This window comes from Drosophila ananassae, chromosome XR (assembly GCF_017639315.1).
Source record: "Drosophila ananassae strain 14024-0371.13 chromosome XR, ASM1763931v2, whole genome shotgun sequence".
In the NCBI taxonomy this organism is placed as follows: Eukaryota; Metazoa; Arthropoda; class Insecta; order Diptera; family Drosophilidae; genus Drosophila; species Drosophila ananassae.
The window spans coordinates 21,026,504-21,050,461 of NC_057932.1; the positions used below are offsets into that span (position 1 = coordinate 21,026,504).

The 23,958-nt window shown below is 45.9% G+C and overlaps 3 protein-coding genes and 1 long non-coding RNA gene across 5 annotated transcripts; 2 read left to right on the top strand and 2 right to left on the bottom strand.

The window, feature by feature from the left end:
• Positions 1–5,825: 5,825 nt before the first annotated feature.
• On the bottom strand, positions 5,826–13,569 carry LOC6501981 (cholecystokinin receptor type A). Its single transcript, XM_001966776.4, has 5 exons — positions 12,750–13,569; positions 7,627–7,827; positions 7,259–7,567; positions 6,718–6,895; positions 5,826–6,589 (listed from the first exon to the last, which is right to left on the bottom strand). The coding sequence occupies exons 1-5, from the start codon at positions 13,279–13,281 to the stop codon at positions 6,061–6,063; spliced, it is 1,749 nt and encodes a 582-aa protein (XP_001966812.1). The 5' UTR covers positions 13,282–13,569; the 3' UTR covers positions 5,826–6,060.
• On the top strand, positions 10,963–12,257 carry LOC116655133. Its single transcript, XR_004310291.1, has 2 exons — positions 10,963–11,117; positions 11,421–12,257. It is a non-coding gene; the product is annotated as an uncharacterized LOC116655133 (long non-coding RNA).
• A 2,939-nt stretch (positions 13,570–16,508) lies between the features above and the next one.
• Positions 16,509–21,384, top strand: LOC6501847 (coactosin-like protein). 2 transcript variants are annotated; one of them, XM_001966774.4, is made up of 3 exons: positions 16,509–16,963; positions 20,728–21,051; positions 21,116–21,384. In XM_001966774.4, the coding sequence occupies exons 1-3, from the start codon at positions 16,913–16,915 to the stop codon at positions 21,230–21,232; spliced, it is 492 nt and encodes a 163-aa protein (XP_001966810.1). In that variant the 5' UTR covers positions 16,509–16,912; the 3' UTR covers positions 21,233–21,384. The 2 variants fall into 2 exon arrangements, with proteins under 2 accessions (XP_001966810.1, XP_044573183.1); XM_044717248.1 differs by lacking the exon at positions 16,509–16,963 and adding an exon at positions 19,653–20,151.
• On the bottom strand, positions 20,469–23,486 carry LOC26515192. Its single transcript, XM_044717247.1, has 2 exons — positions 21,291–23,486; positions 20,469–21,238 (listed from the first exon to the last, which is right to left on the bottom strand). The coding sequence occupies exon 1, from the start codon at positions 23,348–23,350 to the stop codon at positions 22,748–22,750; it is 603 nt and encodes a 200-aa protein (XP_044573182.1). The 5' UTR covers positions 23,351–23,486; the 3' UTR covers positions 20,469–21,238; positions 21,291–22,747.
• Between the last annotated feature and the right edge of the window lie 472 nt (positions 23,487–23,958).

Here is a 23,958-nt window from a genome sequence, read left to right on the forward strand (position 1 = left end):
GGGCCCCTCACATAACACAATTACGCAATCAAACAATGAACAAAAGAACTTTGTCCGCTTGCCCATTTGCAGTTTCTTTGTTGATTTTCAGATGAAGGATGTCTGTATGAGGATGCATGTCCTTGCCGCTGAAAGGAACGCCCATTCAAGAGTCCCCAGAGCAAATTCCAAAGGAAAGTGCTTAAAAAAGTGTCTATAAACAAGATTCTTATCAAAACATCAACGAAAATCCTTGAGAACATTCACAACGAATTAGTAATTCTTGAAATGCTAATTTTTTCTTCGGAAGAGATCGGCGGCTGACAACCAGAAAGGATTATTTTTCGGGTTCGTTAATTTTTCAGACACCCCATGCCACATTCCATTTGGCTGAGCCTGAAAATTAAAAACCCATTTTGAATTCGGGGCGCGTGACCTCACGACCCCGCCACAAAAATCAAGTGGACAATCAACAAATGCGAGCCAAATTGCAAGGACGTCGATGCCCGCAGGATTGCCAAACGGCGGCAGACAATGGCGGTTCATCAGCGGGTCCCCCGGATCGAGCGGAGTTCAATGACTGAGTGTTTTTCCAACAATTAAAACATGGCCAAGACATGGACAGAGCACCAAAATAAGATTGGCTCCTATATTTATGTTTTTAAGCCCAAGGAATAAGAATCACATACAAGGATATGCGATGTGTCAGACCCAAGGACATTAGGTGGCATTATATAGGCTTTGGCTTTGCATAATCCCAGCTTGTCGCCCAGCCCCAGTTCCGAACCGTTCGGGGGGAATGAGTAATGAGGGGGCCGCAAAAGGGACAGGACTCACTGCGTCCTGCAGGACAAGACGTGGGATGTGCGTGTGCAGACAGCAAACACGTCAATATGCCAGGGCCATAAGCACCAGACAGCCATCACATCCGGAACAATGAGCTCACAAATACTGAGGGGCGAGTCCTGCGAGAATCCTGCTGCCCCTCCCGCCCCCTCTCCCCGAAGGGTCATCCAGTAAATTAGCGACCCGACCAGTGCCCTGCCAGCTGAAAAATACCCGTAAAATTTGATGCCTTGTAATAAATTCATCGATTTGCTGGCCACGCAGGATAATAGACGTGCCTCGGTTTCAATCATTTGTCAAGATTCCCTTTTTTCGCACCAGAGTGGGGGCTCCCTCGAGTGCCGGCTGTTTATGAATATTCAATCATCTGGCCACGATTCTATTATCCCATGATTATATGCCGACACTTCGCCGAAAGCACCAGTGACGGGGACTCGGCTCGGGATGCTCTTTGTTGAGTTAAATAATTGGAAGCCAAAAGAATGTCTGGGAAGATGTTATATGTTTCTAGAGATGTACTATTTTCTAGAAATTATAAAAGCTCTTATTGGGCTTTGGATCTGATACTTTATACAAACAGAAGCAAAATAAACACATGTTTACTAACAAAGTTAACCAAATTAGGGATTGGCAAAGCCTCAATACATTCAGTCTAGCATACATAATAAGTTTCCTGAATATCCTGCCACTTAATGCCTAAAAACAGCAACGGAGAGACCGGCAAGTCGACAAAAGGACACACTCTTATGCCAAATAAGTTCGTACCACTTTCCTATCAAGGTTAAAAGCCCCAACGGACAGACGGACAAGCGGACTAGTAACACCTTTTGTGGATAAAAACGCCCAGAGCATGGACAATATTGCTCGCCGTGTAGTTTCCAGAACACGAGGGGGCAAAAGCAGAGTGCCCCCCGCGCAATTACGCGGAAATACTGATACCGAATACACGCATGTCGTCTCCCGGCCTCATGGCGGATTAATGGCCATCACTTGTCGAGCCAATCACGAAAGAAACTCATCATGCCCGGCGGGCCAGAGGTCCTGGGCACAACCTGGACACGGCAAACGGCTGCCCACTGGCTGGACTTTAATCAGGTCTTTATAGTCTCCGCAATCCAGCTCGATTTTCCATGGCCCCTGGTGGTTGCCGTCACCTCCTCTGGCGTTGCCCAGCCCACTTCCTTCCTTCCTTTTAATGGTCCTTCCCCACTCTATCCGGTTTGCGGGCGATCCGGATCAAAACAACAAGCGGGTGAGCCACTTTAGGGGCATCATTCCGTGGTGTTTGTTTATGCCACAGACGACGGACTGTGGACTGTGGACTGCGGACTACGGACTACGGACTACGAACTCCGTACACCAGACTACGGACAACGGACTTTGGTATCCGGAGCGTGTCGTGAATATTTATACGTATTTGATTAGAGTCTAGCTGATGTGGGGCATGTGGTGGCTGTGCAAGTTTGATTAGATCAACTATCCGGATATTGGTCCTGAACGGAATGTATCATTTAACGGGCCATATAATTGAGCGACCTGAGTTGTGGGTGACCCAGTTTCTGCAGAGTATCCGTACACTCATTTATTATCTACAGCTTATGTCTAGCGAATTACGACAAATAGTCCCCGGAGTGATGACTCCCCATTAGGCAGTTAATGATGTGGGTGGGCGGGTGGCGGTCTTATTCTCGGCCTGGTCCTGCTGGTCCTGCTAGTGATGTGGTGGCTCCGACAGGCTGTCAATAGACCATTGCAATTCCGCATCCTCTCTCCGGGTTATGATGCCGCAACTTTCTGCCGACGTTGCACAAGAAGTAATGAATAAAGGAAGGCCAAGGATGGGAGGAGGTGGACCGGGTGGAGGTCTAGGCCAGAGCCTCAGCGCCAGCACCAGAGGCATCATCAGGAGGTGGTGAGCCATCATCACCGAAGTCTCTGCAGCAGAGAAAACTTTTTCCGGGCCTGAACAGGGCACAGTGGTACTTCTGATAAATATGTGGGTGTTTGGGGCTTGGTTTTCAAAAAATATATCTGAAATTGAATAAAATTTCTTCTGGAAATACTTTAGGGATTATTTTATAAAACATAAAACCAACATAGTTTGGGCATGTTTTGTCAGACATCCGTCGGCCACGGGATTCGCCATAAATTAAATTACCCTGAGAAGCGAAAAGCAGCTTCTCTGGTTGACAACAGCTCGTTTACGGCCATACATCTTCCGGATTCCGGGGCAGGCCGGAATGGGCCGGAATGGGCCGGAATGGGCTGTCTCTGCTTTTCTGCATACGCCGACACTTTCGGTGCACATTCGCCGAAAGCCCGCCAACCTCTAGGTTGGGACTTCTCGAATAGATGCGTGAATAAAACAAATTGCAGTCTTTCGCTTCACTTCATTACTCTTGGCTTGGGGTACTAAAAAGGAGACGGATAGTGTCCCCATCCCCAGAAATTCAGGACAGCCAGGGTTTCCGGCTCTAGCTTCTCGATATACAATGTAGCTTATCATTTTCAGGAATTCTGTCCCACATTTTATACTTTTTTAATGGCGAAAGTAAGCAAAAATATAAACTGAGGAAGGGAGGACCAATGGAAGGATCAGACTCATGGCTCCAGCTTTCAAAATCACTTTGGAGCTTGTATCCGAGAGTTTGTTATCGGGATCAGCCTTTACGAGAGAGCTGTATATGAATTGCAACTCTTAGCAACGTTTATAAAAACTTTAAAGGTAAACTAAATATATATAACATCTTCAAAAATTTATACAAAGTATCAATCAAAAACACGTTTAAAATAGCTAAAGAAGAACTGCGTCAACGATTTCAAGAAGTTTTCGAATACCAACACAGGTCCTGCGAAGCAAGGATAGAAGGTCAGGAAAAGCATGCAGAAAACTAAGCAGTAGAGCAGCCTATTGACGGTCTTGTCTACGGAGTTCTTCCAAGCCACAGACTGTGGAAAAGGTTTCAAGATTGCCCGGGCCAGCTTCTCCTGGTCATGGTCGCCCATCTCAATGTGGTCACTCAGCCTACGGATGCAACTTATCATCAAATGGTCCAGTTCAGGTTGCTTCTGGGGTGGTATGGGGTCACTTTCCTTCGCCTTCCGTGTGAAGCGCAGTGTCTTGGCCAGCTTCACCTTCTCGGCCGATCCCATCTTGGAGGACGCTATCTTAATATCCACAACATCGCCCAACCGGACATTAGCTGTCTCGTTGGGAATCACCACTATATCCGCCCTCTGCGGGTCGGCGTCCTGTCCTTCATTACGGATGCATACTCTGTAGACCTGCCCCTTCCTCAATATGCGTACTTCAGACATCACTCTTTCTTCTTGGCTGGTAGCTTAGCGACTAAATACTCTTACTCTTTAAGATTTTGATCGGAGAAATATATACGTTATAAACCCAAGCCTACTTTGTTTAACTTACTCCTAATATCTTGAGGAAGTCAGGCCCTTCACTCTTCTGAAGGAATGGAGTCAATCCAAGGAAGTGACCCGATCGATGGAAGAAATACTTTGAAATAATAATAACTTAACATACTAATTGGAATAAAACACGTATTTTGAGAAGGTGCTGCAAAGGTATGGGAGTTCCTTTCTTTAACGTTTAAGACATTATTGCAAAGGCTTAGCGAACTGGGTAGGCCTTGTACGTAGGAATTTTGGAATATTTGGTATATAAGGAGGAGCTTCTGGGCGAGCAGAACCAGTTACTTGCTGCCTTATAAGCAGTTAAGAGCTCTCTTCTTTTCTTTTTCATTTATAGACACACGTTTTAATTTTGTCATATTTTTTTACTTACGACGTATATACTGCTCCAGTTTGTGATTTTTCTTCTTTGCTTATTTTTTAATTTTTCATTTTTTGTGCTTACACATTTACACCTTTACATTTATATTATTAATTATATATTTTTTTCATTGTGATCTTATTTTTATTTAATAATTTATTCATTCTTCAATTCAGTGGACTCTACTTACGACGTATATACTACTCTATGCTGGGTTCTCCAAGAATTTAAAAAAAATACTGTATCCCTGATTTAAATTATTTCTTATCTTGTAAAAAGGACTATACAACAACGAGAGTACTTTCACTTTTCGCTTTGTAATAAAAAGTGATGGGATAGCTAGTAAATACATAGCACTTGTTGATTGCCGGGAGGAGCAGCAAGGACCCCGGCGACAAACAGCTGAACAAACAGAAAGGGTTCCAGGCTGGCTAGGACTCTGCACTTTAAAATAATCATCTCTCTCGTCCTCGGAGGCGTGCCGGCTTTGGGGCTTAATTGTCGACACTGTGTGTCCTCGGAATGCCCTGACCGGAGATCCTTCTGAAGGCGACGAACCGAACTGGACCCGCACCCGGTCCAGATGAGATGAGTTCGCGGCAAGTCAACTCGGGTTGAGTTGAGCCGAGTGCAGGGCAAAGTACTGGGGTCGACGACGGAGGAGGAGCAGGACTGCGAGTTACGGGCTCGGAGACTATGGGGTTCCGGAGACCCTCGTCCAGGCATAAGCCGCTTGTGCTCGACTTAACGCGTCGCCTTTTGATGCTGCTGTGAACTTGCAATTAAAATGCTCACTTGGGGTCCTTAAATTAAAATGCAGTAAATGCAGGGCAGTAATGAAAGGACCACAGCACTCCCAGTGCTCACAGCCAGCACTCGATACACTGACACACTAAGCCAAAGAAGTGGAAGGCTTCTTGCCGCCGCTTAAGCTGGTTCCAAGCTCTCAAAAAGCATATGGAAATAAATCTCTCTAATTAACTGAATCTGAAATAGAACACTAGAGCCTGGAGTCCAGATGAAATGTGCACTATTATGGTTCTGTGTATGGAGTATAATGCAGATAAGTATCCCTATCCCTAGCCACTGAACTCTCATAGTATCGGAAATGAATGAAGGAGTTTTGACTCACTTTGCTTACCTTCTATTCAAACTCACTATTTGAATAGACATCTCCCACTCAGTCCCCAAATAATTCTCAGGACACACTTTTGAGTTAGACTTTTTATTTTTGCTGCAACCTTAGGAAGTTCAATTGAAACACCAATAGAGTTTAATTACGATTACGATTAAATACAATTACGAGTAGATAAAAAAAAATACTCGACTCGAGTCGATTCGATTCGATTCGATTCGATTCGAAAAAAAAACACGCACACGTACGAGTTCTAACGGTATAATATACATATTTACACCAATCGCCTTGGTGTGGGTGGGACGCCAACTTAGAGCTGGGGACTTTCCACGGCGGCGGAGGTGGTGTTCGAGTGGACCACCGAGTTGAGGACCTCGTTCCGCGATCGACTCCTCCAGGTGCCCATTCCCATGGCTTGGCCAGGATTGGGGTTCGCATTCACATTCATGTTCGGATTGGGACTAGGATTGTAGACGCCGGCCTGACTGGCGGTGGACTGGCCAGCTCCGCCAAAGCCAGCTGCGCCGCCTGCTCCTCCAGCTCCACCAGCACCAACCGGCATCCACGGCAATCCCTTAAAGGTATCGACAAAGGCCCGCCGGAAGCTGGCGTTCATGAAACAGTATGTGATCGGATTGCAGCAGGACGACGAGTAGGCCAGGAGCTGGAGGAAGCTGATGGCCGTATAGTCCACGTACTCGTACACCACCGGTCCAACCAGCATCGTCAGCGTGTTGATCACATAGAGCGGGGTCCAGCAGATGAAGAACTCCAGCACCAGGACGAACAGCATCTTCACCACCCGCTTCTTGCTCTCCAGGGTCTTGGCCTCGTTGGATCTGCAAGTAAGTGAGGCAGGTATTGGGAACAGATAAGTGGATGGTGGAGTAGGCTTCTGGTCTCAAAAATAACACAAATATTTAAAAAAAATAAAATTTGAATATTTTTAAGACTATTACACATTTACCTGCGAAGAGCAGCATCATGAACCCTAATGCTGGGCGAGGAGGTCTTGGCCAAAGTCACAGTTGCCGAGGTTGTTACCATATTAGAGTTGCCAGGTCTTGTTGCCAGAGTAGTCGTTGTTGTTGTCGTTGCCGTGGTCGATGTTGTTGCTGCACCTGCGTTGTTGTTGTTGCTGCTCTCTGGATTAAAAAGGGATTAAAAAAAATAACAAAAACAAGCATTAAAACTTTCGTGACTTTCTTTTTAAAATGAAGTCAAAAGCTTTATTTATTCGAAGCCATAATAAAGTTGTTAGGAGGGACTTATAAAGTACGTTACGTTGAATAAATCTAAGTAGGAAGTTGCTTAAAATGTATTAGATTTAATAAATATTAAAGTAAAGATTTTCTAAAAAAGAATTCTCGTTTGAGGCTCCTGAGTCCCCTACTTCAAAAATACAACTGTTTAGTCTTATTAATATTTAATATAAAAAATTAGCACACTCTTTGTCCTGCAGCGAACTTGCCACCAAGCAATTAAAAATTAACAAAAAATTAACTTACCGTTGTACACTCCGCCGGAGCTGGTCAGGACCAGGATGCAGTTGCTGCTGCTGCTTGGGCCGGGAGCTGCCGGGCCTCCGCTAGCGCCAGCTCCTGCCCCGGATCCTGCGGATGTGGCGGTTCCGGTGGCCTGTTGCTGCAGCATCCGGCTACTATCCTTGGCCATGCCGATGTAAAGAGTGCGCGTAATAAGGATGTAGGCGATGCAGAGGATGAGGAGGGGCAGGACGAGGAGCAGGAAGTCCAGCAGGATGTTGTAGAAGCGCTCGTATCCCTGGTCGGGCCATGTCTCGCGACACTTGCAGTATCCTGCAGGGGCATGGCAGATGCTAAAGGACAGCGGGGTGGGGGCAGGATAACGAACTCACCTGGCCGACTGGTGGGTATCAATTGACTGAAAAACGCAATGGGGCTCATGCAGAAAATACCGCCCAGCCAGATGACGCCGATGATCTTGTAGGCGTGGCTGATGGTCTGCCAGGAGCGGGATCTCAAAGGATGACAGATGGCATAGTAGCGCTCACAGGATATGGCCACCAAGGTCCACGAGGAGACGGCCACCGAAGCGGCTGAAAAATGCAAATAGTTCTCTTACAAACATAATCCTTAAATACACATTTTATTTTTGTGAAAGGGCTACCAAGGTGATTTAGGGGAAGTTTAGGGGAAAAGCGGAGTCCTTGTTAGTTCTACAGGACAGTTCGTAGGAGAATGCATGACACCCGCTAAGTTTCGATGACAAAATCATTAGAAGCCTACTCACAATAAGCGTAGTAGTTTTATCAAAACTTTGCTACCCATAGTCTAAAAAGAAGACAAAGTGCTGGCCCTATAATTTCGCAGCTTGTCACCACATCCTTCTCCTTGTTGTCGCCAACATGCAGAGCACACATGTCGACCCACACCCCGCGTCAAATCGCTTCCATTGGACCCTCATCCGCCCGAACTCGTTGCATTTTAATTACGCAATTTGCATATTTAACCATTTGGCTCCCTTTTCACTGTTTTCGCCACCAGCCGGCCAGGCAGCCGACAGTATCTAATCCGAATGTCCTGGCAAACGGGGAGCAATGCAATTTGTGCAAACTGCAATTAAACTATTCCCCTACCGTCTTCCAACATCTCCTACATGTTTTCTCGCCATCCCCCTGAACTTTTTTTACGGCGAACCTGCGTCGGCATTCTCACACCTCGTCCCTGAAGCCCACTCCCCGCCCAGGGACCTCGTCCTGGTGCCATAAAGCAATTCCCCGTCCCGTCGTTTGAGTGCACTTTACACGGACAAACACCGCCGTTCAATATGTACATTGTACATATCACCTCTCTGCGGCGGCGGCTGGGACATAAAAAACGGCATGTGTTGCATGTCCTGCGGCTTTATTCGAACTTCAATTCAATTGTTTCGGTGCCACAGCACGAAAAGAAAAGCGAATTGAAAGCGAAGGAATTTGAATATATATCGGGAATCACGTGGAAAAACAAAGACTATTCGAACGGCAACGAGTCACCAAGGCAGCCCAAAGTGGCTACACTTTGCAAATCTTATGGAAACTAGAAGAGCCACGATTTTTCTTGGAGTGCACTCGCCAAGTTTGCTGAGCTTACCTGGGCTGAAGTGCTGGCATTTGTGCGCCATAAGTCCGGGATTCCCCTTTTGACTTGTTTGTAGTTGATTTTCGGCGCCCCCCACCAGAATCAGATTCAGAATCGGAATCGGAATCGGAAAACTTAAAGGCTAAGCAGTTTGATTGATTCGACGCCTGCCGCGGCAACTCTTGACAACTAAATCATTTTGAGGAGTGCCGAGACGCCTCAGAGGGCTCTTTCCGAGGGTTCTCCGTGTGTGCCTGTACGAGTACTGTGTGTACATGTGCTGTGTTTGCAAAATAAAAAACCCAATTCAATTGGCAAATGCAAAACTGACAGCAAATAAAGAGGCAGCGGCAAATGACGAACCCAAATTGAATTTGATGTCCGTACTCCCGTCCGTCGCTAGCATCCGTTTGCATTCTATTTCGGCTAAGGCTGCTCTCTTTTGGGCCCAAAAACTGATTGAATTTGATTTGTTGGTAGTGCGGGCAGTCCACGCCTCCTCCTCGGGGGGCGTGCCGGTCCGTACAAGGCATCGGGAGCATGGAAGTCCGGAAAACGTGTTGAGCATATTACGCATACGACACGCAGTCCCCGAGTCCCGGACTCGCCCGCATAAATATGCGACTCTGACAGGCCGGAATTTATAAGCGTCAGTTGGGTGATAAAATTTGATTGCCGCAAATAAAAGGGGCATGGCCGTGGGCAGGATGTGGCGGCCCAAAAAAATAATAATAATCATTGTGACCACTTTCTCCTTTCGGGCCGGGCTGGATTACGGCTTTAAGTGTTCAGGTTTGCGTGTTTCTTTAATGAAGTAACATATTGCGGGGCCTTGAGTGGGATATGGCTCTAATAAAATAAAACTCCAATTAGTTGTATGTGAAAAGGGCGTTGATTCAACGTCCTTCCGAGGCTCAGCCTAATCAAAACTATGTCTCTCCTGTAGCTCTCCTTTAAAGTCCTTAGCACAGGACTAAGTCTAAGCAAGCAAAGTAAGAAATTGCAGAACAAATTAGAAATTCCCGTGCCACCCCCGCTGGCTCTCGGCCAATACAAAAAAGCCAGAAAAGTCTCCAAATTAGTTTTTAGGCCAGTGATTGACAAGTGAATGTAGGCGGTGACAGCGAACAGAAAGCTACTCCTCCGCCAGGTGACAGAAAGGACATCTACTAAGGACACTCTCTAGCTATCACTTCAATCGAAGGAATGCCTTTTATTTCCGTGGCAATTTTTTTGCGCACATTGTGCAGAAAACGACGTACACGGCCGGGCGGCGCCTTATTTTATTTTATTTGTAATTCAATCTGAGCTCTGCAGGACGAAACTCATTTAAATTCAATGATTCATTTCAATGTGGGATTTTGGAGGCGCCAATGGCAAACTTTTGCGGCATTTTGGGCTCCAAGCGAAGCCAGAGTTTTGCCCAAAAATTCTATTAAAGTTGAAAGAGAAACAAAGTTGCTAAAACGCTTGGCTTTTTTATCGAATTAAGTACTCGAAAGCGGAGATGGCGGGACGGGCTTCATCCTCCAAGTTTTCTCTGATGGGCCACTTTCCTAAGCCGAAAAACTCATATGTCTGGTGCAGATCCCAGCCAAAGCATCCACGATTCATATTAATATTGTTCTCAAGTGGCTTCGCAGAGGCCACTTCACGTACTGCAGGATACTCCTACTCCCGCCAGGAGCGCCAGGAGCACGGAGCCAGGACACAGGAGCTCTGATCTGAGAGCAATGCATTAATTAAAAAACTTCATGCTTAACAAATCCCAGAAGGCACAAAACTTTCCTTCTTTCGGAACAAAAGGGACAAAAGTTGTGGAGTAAGTTTCTTGGCCTAGAAGAGTAGTGGGAGTCTGTTTCCGTTTGTCCAATGCCCCGAAAATGAATATGAATCCTAAGAATCCAGGGGACCCTGGACTGCTGGACCAAGGACACGGTTCATGCAGGAACTTTACACTGTTTACGCAGCTTTCACAGTTTTTATTTACCTGAGAGCCAGCCGGCGGCCAAAGGGACACTTCTACCACGTAATATCCTGGCCAGGTGGACAGCAGTCGGTGCGAGGGGTAGGCCCAGAAGAAAATGACACTTTTTTTGAATTTTCGTAACTTATGTAACATAACGCCCCTAAAAACTGATGTCGAACACATGTTCCAGCGCCAGCCAGTGTATCCTGGGCAGGGAGCACGCGTGAAACGTGTCCTTTTTTCCGGTATTTTTGGCCAAGTGTTTCGGGATTTTATTGCCGTTGACAACTGCTCTGCGTAAGGATTTTTTGTGAGCCCGGCTTACCCGCCTTCACGTTTTTATTCCTGCCGACAAATAAGTTTTAATGCCCGTGTTCGGGATTGTACGGGCTTTTAGGGAGAATGTCACGCTAATTGCCGCAACCCTTGTCAGGGCTGTTGCATGTTGCATGTTATGCATATCCTAATGCTCAGGTGTCCTGTCACAGCAACGCCCTCGTCCTGGCCACGGCCAAATTGTCATTTAATTCCCCCTTGTTTTTTTTTGTTAGCTTTAAAATGTCAGGCATTTCATTGCGCTAGTTTTTTGTTTTTTTCTAGACCTTCCTTTGCCATTGGATATCTTCTGGTGTCCTCACTGTCCTGGCATCCGCAGGACAAAAGCTGGCAGTGGCAAAAGCGAAAGCGAAAGCGAATACGAAAACGATGACAAATTGAAAGCGACAGCCCTGACGACCAGAGTCCTGCCTCCGCGCCCGCGACTCGCGTCCAGGATTAAGGGATATGCTCCAAAGTTTACGCATTACGCAACGGGCCACAATTTCTAATTTCTGCTCCTAAGTAAAATATCCTGCGTCCTTGGGGCGTCGCCCGTTAATGCGCCTGCATCATAAACATGAACAGCCACAGCCACAGCCACGACAGCAACAGGACAACAATGGGAACATAATGGCATCGGTGGCACAAATCCCATTTAATTGTCTGTAGCGCCCCGAAATGACGCCTCGAGTTCCTTTTTCGTCCTTTGCGGGCCAGCTTGCCCGAAGATGTGGCAAATGTCTTTTTAATAGCCCCCACGTCCTGGCCGGCAGTGCCGACAAGTGTTTGATTTGAAATTATGTAATGGACCGCCGCCGAGCAGCCGACTCAACAAATCCTGATATTATGATTTCAATCTCGAATTGTTTTCGCTGGAATACGCTGGTCGAGACAATAGCTGGCAGGACAGGACTCGACTAGGACACAAAGGGTAGTCGTGGAGTTAAAATGTAACGAATGTGGGTATAAAAAACGAAACCAGGACACTGTTTGCCATTCTATTGACTATGTTGCCAGGGGACCCGAAATTGTGCGGTTCCCCTTTCACCTCTGGGACTCCGAAGTCCCAAATGAACTCCCTAGAACACGGCCAATAAAACGATCCACATGCAACGATAATCGTAAAAAATTATTTTAATGTCCGCCATCACACACACCCGCCCACCCCCATGCACACACAGCACACACTCCCACTAAGCTCCAATGAATATTTAGCAAGGATATCCACGAAAGTGTGCTTATGTATTTGTAATTTCGGCTAATTGAAGGCAGTTCGGGACTTTGGATGTCAAATATTAAGTGTTCCTCCTTTGGGACAGGTTGAGTCAGGACACGCCTAGGTCTCGACGGGACAATACCCGGTACTACAGCACAATTGCTCCTTAATCGCGATTACGGCTTTTTCATTTATTAGGAGAACAGCTCTTATATAATTGTACAGTATCTAATAGATACTATCTGTACTAGCAGTGGGCGGACATGGACTCGACATGGCTATATACGTCGGGAATGATTCCCTCTCCTTGTTACATAATTCGCACAAACACAGCATACTCCTCCCGTACTCTACGAGCAAAAAGGACAATCGAACCATGTCCTTTAGCAACTTACCCTGCGAGAATTGAAAGAGCTTGCACAGGAACTCCCCGAAGATGAAGTTACGCAACAGAGTGCCCACCAGGGTCACTGGCATGCAGAGCACGCCCAGCAACATGTCCGAGATGGCCAGGTTTAGGAGGAAAACGTTGGTGATGGTGCGCATCCGACGATTCTGGACCAGAGTGGATATGACCAGGAGGTTGCCCAACACGGCGAAGAACAGGATGAGGGTGTAGCTGGGTATCAGCCAAATGGGCATGCCCGAAGGCGTCGAGTAAGTCGAGGTGGAAGTGGAGGAGGTGGCGCCAGGACCTCCGCCAGCGCTAGAACCTGGGGCGGCGGTGCCGCTCGCAACCAAATCGTTATCCTGTATGGCATCCTCTAGGCCGCCACTGTCGCTGCTGTTGGAGTAAGCTCCCGTGCCGTTGTAGGGACCCGTCGACAGGGATACTATGTGCCCTGCAGCGCTGGGAGCGTTCGAGTAGTAGTCAAGGAGCGCTGCCAGGACCGTTTGGGCAGCATCCTTGGCCCCGTGACTGAACATCCCGTTGACGGGACTATCACTAACCACGTATACGGATCATTTTCGGCGGGTGACAGCCCCGATAAAATGTCCAAACAAAAAAAATGCAAAATAAAACCGTTAAACGACACACTAAGCAAATGTCAAAAGGAGAACGCTTGCGCGCAGGATGCGAACACGAGTTCCGCGATTTATGACTTGTTGTCCGGCGAACGACACGAGCTGGACTCCGAGACTCCGGGGTGCCTGATTTTACGGCTACCGATACGGATAACACGTCGTGGGCATCTGACCGACTCCTTCGCGGGCGGCCACCGCCTGGCAAGATGTTGCGTGGGCGTCGCCACTTGGCGCAAACTCACCACGACGACTTGTGGCGGCAGCATGTTGCGGCAACATGTCGAGCAACATGTGTAGGTACCTTGGCCAATTCCCATCCGATCCTGAGCGGAGTACCTTAAACGATTTGTAGCTCCAATCCCCTTCCTGTATCCTGATCCCTGCTAGCTCTAGTCCTTGTCTAGGCTAAGTCCTATTTTAATCCTCTTCCTGTTCTTCTTAACAAAGGGATTGTCATAAGGTACACGTCAGCCGTGGCGAAAACCTACTGTTGTGTTAGGTACACGTCAGCCTAAAAAAGCTATAATATATTTTTTTTTTAAATTAAATTTTAAATAAAAACAGCGCCCTCCTCCTCGATTCTCATAGGGTGCACCTAAGCTCGGCCGAAATTCGGAAAAAATATAGAAATTAAGTTAATTTAAGCTTTTATTTTTAGAGTTGTATCCTGATCCCTGCTAGCTCTAGTCCTAGTCTAGGCTAAGTCCTTTTTAATCCTCTTCCTGTTCTTCTTAAAAAAGGAATTGTCATAAGGTACACGTCAGCCCAAAAAGCTTTTTTTTTAAATATTAAAAATAATTAAATTTTAAATAAAAACAGCGCCCTCCTCCTCGATTCTCATAGGGAGCACCTAAGCTCGGCCGAAATTCGGAAAAAAATATAGAAATTAAGTTAATTTAAGCTTTTATTTTTAGAGTTGTATCCTGATCCCTGCTAGCTCTAGTCCTAGTCTAGGCTAAGTCCTTTTTAATCCTCTTCCTGTTCTTCTTAAAAAAGGAATTGTCATAAGGTACACGTCAGCCCAAAAAGCTTTTTTTTTAAATATTAAAAATAATTAAATTTTAAATAAAAACAGCGCCCTCCTCCTCGATTCTCATAGGGAGCACCTAAGCTCGGCCGAAATTCGGAAAAAAATATAGAAATTAAGTTAATTTAAGCTTTTATTTTTAGAGTTGTATCCTGATCCCTGCTAGCTCTAGTCCTAGTCTAGGCTAAGTCCTTTTTAATCCTCTTCCTGTTCTTCTTAAAAAAGGAATTGTCATAAGGTACACGTCAGCCCAAAAAGCTTTTTTTTTAAATATTAAAAATAATTAAATTTTAAATAAAAACAGCGCCCTCCTCCTCGATTCTCATAGGGAGCACCTAAGCTCGGCCGAAATTCGGAAAAAAATATAGAAATTAAGTTAATTTAAGCTTTTATTTTTAGAGTTGTATCCTGATCCCTGCTAGCTCTAGTCCTAGTCTAGGCTAAGTCCTTTTTAATCCTCTTCCTGTTCTTTTTAAAAAAATGGATTGTCATAAAGTACACGTCAGCCTAAAAAAACCTTTTGTCATAAGGTACACGTCATCCTAAAAAAGCTTTAATATTTTTTTTTAATATTAAATTTTAAATAAAAACAGCGCCCTCCTCCTCAATTCTCATAGGTAACACTTAAGCGGCCTAGAAACAAGAAATTATTTATTTAAGAATTAATTTTTTGTATTAATTATTTTAGTCATTGACCCATAGATCCTGGCAGGGATCTAGGACTACAATTAAAATTTTTTTTTTAATAATTATAATTTATTATTAATTTTTTCAGGCGGGTCCTGGCAAGATGGTTCCTCGAAAGCGAATACCACAGCGCCCCCCTGCGACAACTCCAACGACAGCGGCCTCGGCTTCGATCAGCACAAGGAGCTGCGTGCCTCGGCAGCGGCGATGGGGCGATTGTCGCCGGACAGCAGCGATCCAGTCTGCTGATGAACAGCGCTTTCACCAATACAGTGGCGGTAGCAGCGGCCGCAGCTGCAGTGGCACGAAACAATTTGCAGCACCACCAGCAGTAGCAGCAGCAACAATAACAAAAGCAACAGCAGCAGCACCAACAACAACAGCAACATTCACCGCAGCAGCACTTAATTCGAGCGATACCTGTATCAAGGTAAGTGTTATTCTTTTTTAATTTATTTCTTAAATATCAATTAATATAAATATATACAAAATATTTTTTCGATTATTTATCAAATTTTCTGGGGGGTCCCCTTCAAAAATGCATGGAGGGGCTATTTGGCCCATAGGGATGGCTATATCTTGGCCAATTTCCATCCGATTCGTGAGCGGAATACCTTAATCGATTTGTGGGCCAATTCTCCATCACTCTGCATCAAAATCTGAGAACAAAATATTTTTTCGATTTTTTATCAAATTTTCTGGGGGGTCCCCTTCAAAAATGCATGGAGGAGCTATTTGGCCCATTGGGATGGTTATATCTTGGCCAATTTCCATCCGATTCTTGAGCGGAATACCTTAATCGATTTGTGGGCCAATTCTCCATCACTCTGCATCAAAATCTGAGAACAAAATATTTTTTCGATTTTTTATCAAATTTTCTGGGGGGTCCCCTTCAAAAATGCATGGAGGGGCTATTTGGCCCATTGGGATGGCTATATCTTGGCCAATTTCCATCCGATTCTTGAGCGGAATACCTTAATTGATTTGTGGGCCAATTCTCCATCATTATGCATCAAAATCTGAGAAAAAAATATTTTTTCGATTTTTTATCAAATTTTCTGGGGGGTCCCCTTCAAAAATGCATGGAGGGGCTATTTGGCCCATTGGGATGGCTATATCTTGGCCAATTTCCATCCGATTCTTGAGCGGAATACCTTAATCGATTTGTATATTGTTCTTAAGGGTTTTTAAGGTAAGCAATCAAAACAGTTCATTGTAAGGGACAAAGTGTGACTGTTTAATTTTATTGAAAGCGTTTCACATACATAATATAAGCAATATAGATCAATAAGGTGAAATTACAAATTATTTTTGAACTGCGGGCGGGCTTTTCTTCGATTACAGTATGGAACAAACATAAAAGATCGATAAGCTACCGTTCGCACACGTGCAGAGCTGCCATTTCTCGTTGGGGACGTGACGTTGCCAGATCGTCAACAAACGAATGAACGACAACCCTGTGGAATCTTTTTGAATCTCCATCTGCGAAGAATTGACTGAATCCACGAAGAACCGTTGATTCGAACGGACTGTTGCGGCAGAGTATCTTTCTATCTATCTATCTTTATATCTGGAGCTTGTGCATTTTTTTTTCGGCTCGCCGTTGTGTATATTTTTGTTTTCGTTTGTCATTTTGTGTGCCGCCTCAATTAGTTCGCCGGTTCCCCGCCCCAACCGCCGGGCCATCCGCTCCTCCAAGTGCCGCACAGATTCATTGAACCCTCGACTTTTGAGATTCTCAGTCCCGCAGTTGCGGCAAGAGCAGCATCAGCGCCAGCATCCCCAGTTTCCAGTTTCAACCCATCCAGCGTATCCAGAATGTCGGACGGTATCGAGGTCGAGCAGATAGTGGAGAGCAAGCCGAGGAGGGTGAGTCAAGTTCCTGGCCAGATTGCCGATCCTCCCATTCCTTGTACTATTCCCCCCCCGCCCCTGTCTGTCCTTTCCCCCACTCCCGGGGGACTCTTTCCGGGGAGATATGCGGGCAGGAAAGTGGGAAGTGTGTGTGTATACCAGCAGAAAGCAATAAATGCGTCAAGGGACAATCGAAATTAGGGGGGCACATCCTCTGCTTGAGAGGCAAAAGATTATTTTTTTTTATTGATTCTATAGCCTAAAAAAGTACTGCTAACTGTAGAGTTTAAAAAGAGTGATCTGGAATTGAAAGTTGCCCTGGCTAAAAGACTATGTATTTTTATATTTCATGCAATTATTCATAAAAGTTATTCATTTAATGAATCACATCGTTTTTTTCCACCGTGTGGAAGGAGGTCCCCCCTTAATCCCATGGTACGATGGGGGCCAGCCCAAAAGAGCGAAGATACCGGGAGAGCGCCAAGAATCAGGAGCAGGAGAATGAAGGAAAAGAAACTAAAAGAAGGCAAGAGGGAGATATGCGACTGATGGAGCAGTGTGTATGTGTATGTGTGTGTGTGTGTGTGTGTGTCTGAGTGGTGGGCTTTAAATAACTCTGACTTCTGGCTCCAAAAAAAAAAAAGAACCGGAACATGTTGCCGGCTATCCCGTCTCTGCGGGGGCGTCTGCACACGCACTGCCACACACATACACACACACACACACACACCCAACACACGCACACACTCCCGACATGACCAAGTAGCAAGTATCAAGTTCAAGTGCACATGCGAACGATGCGGTTTCGCGTCCCCGCCGGCGGCATATACCTTTCCAAGATTACGGTTATTTCCAGCTGTCAAAATACTAATGGGGCTAGACCCCAACCGGAGAGAGCGCGGCAGTGGGAGAGAGAGCAAGAGTGGGTGGCAGTAGAACGAAAGCTATCTTTGGAATTCAGCTGATCGCAGGTTCATGTGATTCGCCCCAGCCGCCCCCCCCCAGCCACTTGAGTGCACTCCGGTCTAATCTTTACAGCTGCAATTGCTCCCAACAAAGAACTCCTTCACTCCGATAGCTTTGTTCGGGGGCGGACGGCAAGGAATTCAAATTGAAACCCGCCGGACCGGGTTCCAAGGGGAACAACCTGACACTTGACTTCTTCCATTTTTGGCGGTCGTCCGCACCACTCCCGCCCGGGGAATGAATCACTCAAGACTGCTCCTTTGTTTCCACCCCAGTGAGTCACCCACTGACTCGATCACCTCCCCAGTGGGGAAGCGGAGGTCCTCCTCCGCCCGCAAATCGCGGCCGACTTCCTTCCTTCCCCCAGTTAATTTTATATGCTCGTGTTGGAATCTCTGCGTGGAATCTTTGGTGGCCCGCTTATCTGAAGCCCATTAGTCAACAGGCGGAAAGCATATGCATGGAGCAGCGGGCGATAAAGCGGAGCACAGGCTAGAAACACTCTCATTTCGATCCGATTGCGAGATAAAATTCGGTCCTCTGCCCATACTCTGTGCGCTGCGGGGCTCCAAAGTGTTGGATGTACAACTGGGTGATACATACACACTGCACCTGCAATTCGCTGGCCGTATTCAGTTTCGTTTTCGTTGGCAGTTTTGCTTGCCGCTTTTTATGAGTTATATATATTATATATTGTACACACAGCACATACTGTATATATCTTTATAGGCATTCCAACTCACCATGCTTGGCTACGTTCCGATCGACTGAAGCATATTGCTCAGTTATTGCACATGCACTCAAGGCGGGTGGGGACTACGACCCGTATCTACACGGCGAGAAACGATCTTCGTACAGCCGTATTGATTTCCTTGTCGCCTTCCGAGGCGGGCGGGGCGGGCGGGCCTGAATCACGAGAGTCAGTTTATGAATCGTTTATGGAAGTGCCGCAGTGCCACTATCGCCATTACCATATATGGGGGGCCAGGAGTCGCCTTGTGACGCACACACTCGAGAATATGAACAAACACAATATATACAAATATATCGTACTGTCATACCCAACCCCATCCGACATGACTAACCCACCAGATTGTTTTTTATGATCTGTAAAATTGGAGCAAAATAGAGTCACTTTACTCGACACTAATTGGCCAAGTCCAGATCCCCAGATCCCCAGATCGCCGGGCCCAAGATACGCCGTACACACAGAAATTTCCGTCGTAAATCAGTTTCGACGCGAGTGTGTGCTGTCGCTTTGCGGCTCCTTATCAGTCCCGCCCCGGCGGAGAAACACACCCCCGACTCCGGGCCCTGGAGCCTCCTCCTGGGCGCAGTCGCATCTAATAATTTCTGTTTCTGTCGTGTTGTCACCACACCACACACAGTCACTGGTCGCTGGAAGAGATATCACGGAGGCCTTATCGGGCTTATCGAGTTGCTAATTTTAGGCCATCACGTATCAGGGCGGTACTTCCTACAGGGCAGAGTGTACACTGTACAGGGTACTCCCGCCTTCGCTACTAATCCAGTTCAGTTCAGTTCAGAATATACAATATTTCTGCAACGGTTCAACTAATTAATGCAAAACGAACGGGAGACCCAGCTCTTCTCGAGTTCTCACCACAACCACCACACAACGACAAAGTGAAGAAGCTCTTCTTGTGAAAGTTCGACTCTGGGTTTGGGGCTTTAATTGTCCGGCTTTTTGATATTTTCGGCAGACGAGCACAAGTTGCCGTTTGTCGCTGTCGTCTCCCCTCTCCAAATCCCCAAATCGCTTTGCGCTTTTCTAATTGATTTTTCTCACAAAACGTCCGGTCATTGAACGCATTATGAAGCGTAGCTCTTGGCTCTGGCTTCCAGCTACCAGAATACCAGCTCCCGGCCTCAACCCGATCTCTATCTGTATCTGTATCTGTATCTGTGTCTATTTTTGTTCCTTCCTCTAAAATGGAATAAAAACCCTACAGCACAATACCCGCATCTCCATCCCGGTTCCCGGTTTCGATCTCATTCGTTCAGACCCCAAAAGAGTCACTTATCAAAATCTGTGACCTGCTTTTCTGTCTGATTGAAAATTGTCACGCGTAAATTGCTTTCAATGAAGCGATCCGACGGAGCTTAAGACAATAAGAGCCAGACAATAACCGGCAATCGTACACCGAGAAAAATGATGGCTTCCTGTCACAGAAATAACTATAACTGAGAGATTTTTATAGAGATCTAAGAGAGAGGTAACTAGAGATATAAGATCTTGAATCCTTTCTTAATCTTCAATTTTACTTCAAGAAGCAGGCCTTTCTTAGAACTCCTTTAGGCCTTACCTTAACATTGAAAATATGTTTTCAATCAAAAATAAAACAGAGTTTTGAAAAACACATACTACATATAATCTTTCGACAGATGTATAACTATTTAAAACCCCAAACTTTTCTCTCGGTGTAAGAGCAGACTTAATACAAGGGCATCGATCCCAGTTGATACCATTTTCCAGCAGAAGTGCAACGTAATCCCAACATTTACGATGATAATAAACAAACACTCCGGGCACTAAAATGTGAACAAATAGTTGCTATGTATTTCCCGAAACTCGGCGCATGGCGTGCCGGGGCTTTGGCTTCTCTCTGACACGGAAATAAATCAAATCGGATTGGAATGGATCGAATTGAGTAAAATCGAAAGCGAAAGCCAGCCTCGAGGGCGGCTGGGCGGAGGTGGGGGTGGAGGTGGAGGTGGAGGCGATCCGCTCGGTCGAACCATGACAGCACTTCCTAAAATTACTATATTAATGCTGTTGTTATACCCCACAGATGCCACTGGCTACCTCGCTGGACAAGGACTCCATCCGCGAGGCCTACGAGGACGTGCGCTCCGATCTCACAGACACCGAGTGGGCGGTGTTCAAGTTCGACGGCCCCCAGATCGTGGTCCATGCCAGGGGCCAGTGCTTCGAGGAGTTCCGCCAGCAGTTCGGCGACTCGGAGCGCGCCTTCGGCTACATTCGCATCCAGATGGGCGACGAGATGTCCAAGCGCAAGAAGTTCATCTTTCTGACGTGGATCGGCCAGGAAGTGGGCGTCATCCAGCGGGCCAAAATGTCCACGGACAAGGCGCTCATCAAGGACGTGCTTAATGTGAGTACTTGCTCTCCACCACGTCCGATGGATGGACATTGAAATTCCCCTTGATCTCTTGCAGAACTTTGCCGTGGAGCTGCAGGCTGGCGTGGAGACGGAGCTGGACATCGGCCTGTTCCGGGAAGCGTTGAACCGCGCCGGTGGTGCCAACTATGGCACCGGTATCCGGGACATCTAGGCGTTCCTGCAATCGTAAAATTAAACTATTTTTTTTGTGCATCTCTTCAATCGCTTACCAAACTGCTCCTTTTTACTTAATTATGAATTAATTTTTACGCAATTTTAAATTTGTATATTTTACGTAATATAATACGAAAATTGTAACATTTATTCCGATGCGTTTGAGATTCCGGGCTTTTAGCAGAGCGTGCCATCGATGGGGAGATCGAGGACTTAATTAGGGTTCTCTTGGAACCCATCGTCAAATGGGAGACACGTTTCATCCATGTCATTTGGATAACACTTGGGATTTGGACTAAATTAGGGTTCTCTTGGAAACCCATAGTCATGTGGGAGACACTATATAATTTTGACAACACTCGGTGTTTGGAGTCAATTAGGATCCTCTTGGAAACCCATCGTTATATAGAAGACACTATGGAATTTGGACAACACTTAGGATTTGCACTTTCTAGTCTTTTTTTTGTTCTGTGCCGGCAAAGGCTTCGTAAAGACATCGATTACATCGCCCCACGCGACATCCAAGCTACTGGCTGTGTCGTTGCTGCGGATGAGCACCCCTCCGTAATAGAACCGGATCTTCTCCACGGGCGTCTTCGTATGTAGGCTATAGGCGCCCATCAGCGTGGACATCTTGGCGGTGTCCTTTATCTCGAAGCGCATCTGGCGCTCGTTGTCATCCACCAGCTTGACGTAAGTGCGCCCATCCCGCTTCACCGGAAAACATCTGCTCGTGGCACTGAAATCCGACATTAAAAACGAGGGTATAAAGCTCTACAAAACTTTTACTTTCAACTTAATCAGACCAAAAAAATAACTTTAAAAATTTATAAAATTTCGGATGTTGACGAAAGGAATACCGATTGAAGACTGATCTTTATGGGAGTTATCCGAAGCAGGACAGGTTCTGACAGTGGAGGTCAGACTACTTGGTTTCAGTTTTTAATAACTATCAGCTATGAAGGGGTATCCTTCAGAGTACCAGTTGGTCATGGGTTTAATACCTAAAACTATACATATTAGTACACAACGTAGTAGTACAACCTACTTTAGTATAGAAACTACACCATTGTTATGTCATATTATTAATATTAACCACCCATAGGAAGAGTACATTTGTTGAAATTTTACATTTTTATTATAATTGCCAAATAGGGTATTCAAAAGTTCTGCTAGTTCTGGACTTCTCTGGCCATCCTTCGGTGAAAGCCAAAAACCGGGGGCTCAGGTCTCATACTCGCACACATCACATCGGAGAGTGCTTCAATTTGAACAATTACATCGAATTTAGGAGTTTGAAAGTATCATCCCATCTAGAAGGAGCGGTAAAGGAGTCGATGACAGCACCCCATCGCATGGACAGGGTCTGGACAGTGTCATCCTTGTTGAATAATTACATCGAATTTAGGAGTTCCTTGAAAGTATCATCCCATCTAGACAGATCGGTAAAGGAGTCTATGACAGCACCCCATCGCATGGACAGGGTCTGGACAGTGCCATTCTTGTTGAATAATTACATCGAATTTAGGAGTTCCTTGAAAGTATCATCCCATCCCGACGGATCGGTAAAGGCGTCGATGACAGCACCCCATCGCATGGACAGGGTCTGGACAGTGTCATTCTTGTCGACCACCTTTCCCCGGTAGTAGAATCTGAAGTTCTCAATGGGCAAACCCGTGTGTATGCTGTAGGCGCCCATCAATCTGGCCATTTTCGTGGAGCTCTTGATCTGAAACCGATGAACGGTCTCTTTATCAGCCACAACCTTCAAGTACATGCGTTCGTCTTCATCCAGCTTGGAAGCCTTGGCTCCCCTACTACCCTTGGCACCCTTGCCCCGCTTGGCTCCCTTGGGAGGCTTGATAACCTGGTTAGGCTGGATAGCCTCGACCTCTGGGACCTCGTCCTCGACATCCACCTCGTCCTCGTCCTCGATGTCGTCGTCTATGATAGATACCTCCGGTGGTTCATGCTCAAAATCAACGGCTGCGTTGGGACTCTGGGGTCTCTTGGCATTCATAGACTTCTTGTAGGAAACGACTGCAGACTCTCCCCCGAGAGAGTTCCCTGAATCTTTGATCGAGATGTTGAACGAAGACGCGGTTGTATCAGACATAATTACTTAAATTCGAAGGGGCTTTATATAAAAATAAAAAGTGTAAAAATCCCAAAGTTATTCTATTATTACAAAATTTAGAAACTTGGCTGATGTTAGCTCTACGAAACCAGATTGTATACTGAACCTTCTACGAATCGCCCGAACTATTGTACATTTGACAGTTCACATCATGGACTACTATTTGTCTTAATTTTAAACTTAATCGTACATTCAATGTTTCTTTGAATTAAAAACTACTTCAAGTAGGCCGTGGGTTCAAGTACGACGAGGTTCTTCAAAATACATCGTTGCTGAACAACTACAGAGGTTTTTGACTGTGATGAAGGACTGTAATCAACAATAAAAACATAAAAAGGAAATTAGAAGACTAAAAGATGGACAAACGGATTACATACATGTCTGTATAAGTTATAATACGATACAATAGTATTCTACATAGAAATAGCGACTATGATGCCTTCGTCCTCATGATCTTCAGAGTAGCTTTCCTAACAGAACCTCAGAGGAACCTTGATCAGCAGACTGAGAGGTATATCAGACCTGATCTTCAGAAAGGAAACCGATCCTCCATCTACCCTCCCAAGAAACTAAAAATTACTGAGACA

What these genes read in the sequence shown, in the direction of transcription:
- LOC6501981 (XM_001966776.4), bottom strand. Translation starts at nt 13,281, where the DNA reads ATGTTCAGTCACGGGGCCAAGGATGCTGCCCAAACGGTCCTGGCAGCG. An exon ending in GCTCTTTCAATTCTCGCAGG is followed by an intron (nt 7,828 to 12,749) that starts GTAAGTTGCTAA and finishes TGCATTTTTCAG; the next exon opens with CCGCTTCGGTGGCCGTCTCC. An exon ending in CTCCGGCGGAGTGTACAACG is followed by an intron (nt 6,896 to 7,258) that starts GTAAGTTAATTT and finishes TTTTTAATCCAG; the next exon opens with AGAGCAGCAACAACAACAAC.
- LOC6501847 (XM_001966774.4), top strand. Translation starts at nt 16,913, where the DNA reads ATGTCGGACGGTATCGAGGTCGAGCAGATAGTGGAGAGCAAGCCGAGG. An exon ending in TGGAGAGCAAGCCGAGGAGG is followed by an intron (nt 16,964 to 20,727) that starts GTGAGTCAAGTT and finishes TATACCCCACAG; the next exon opens with ATGCCACTGGCTACCTCGCT. An exon ending in TCATCAAGGACGTGCTTAAT is followed by an intron (nt 21,052 to 21,115) that starts GTGAGTACTTGC and finishes GATCTCTTGCAG; the next exon opens with AACTTTGCCGTGGAGCTGCA.
- LOC26515192 (XM_044717247.1), bottom strand. Translation starts at nt 23,350, where the DNA reads ATGTCTGATACAACCGCGTCTTCGTTCAACATCTCGATCAAAGATTCA.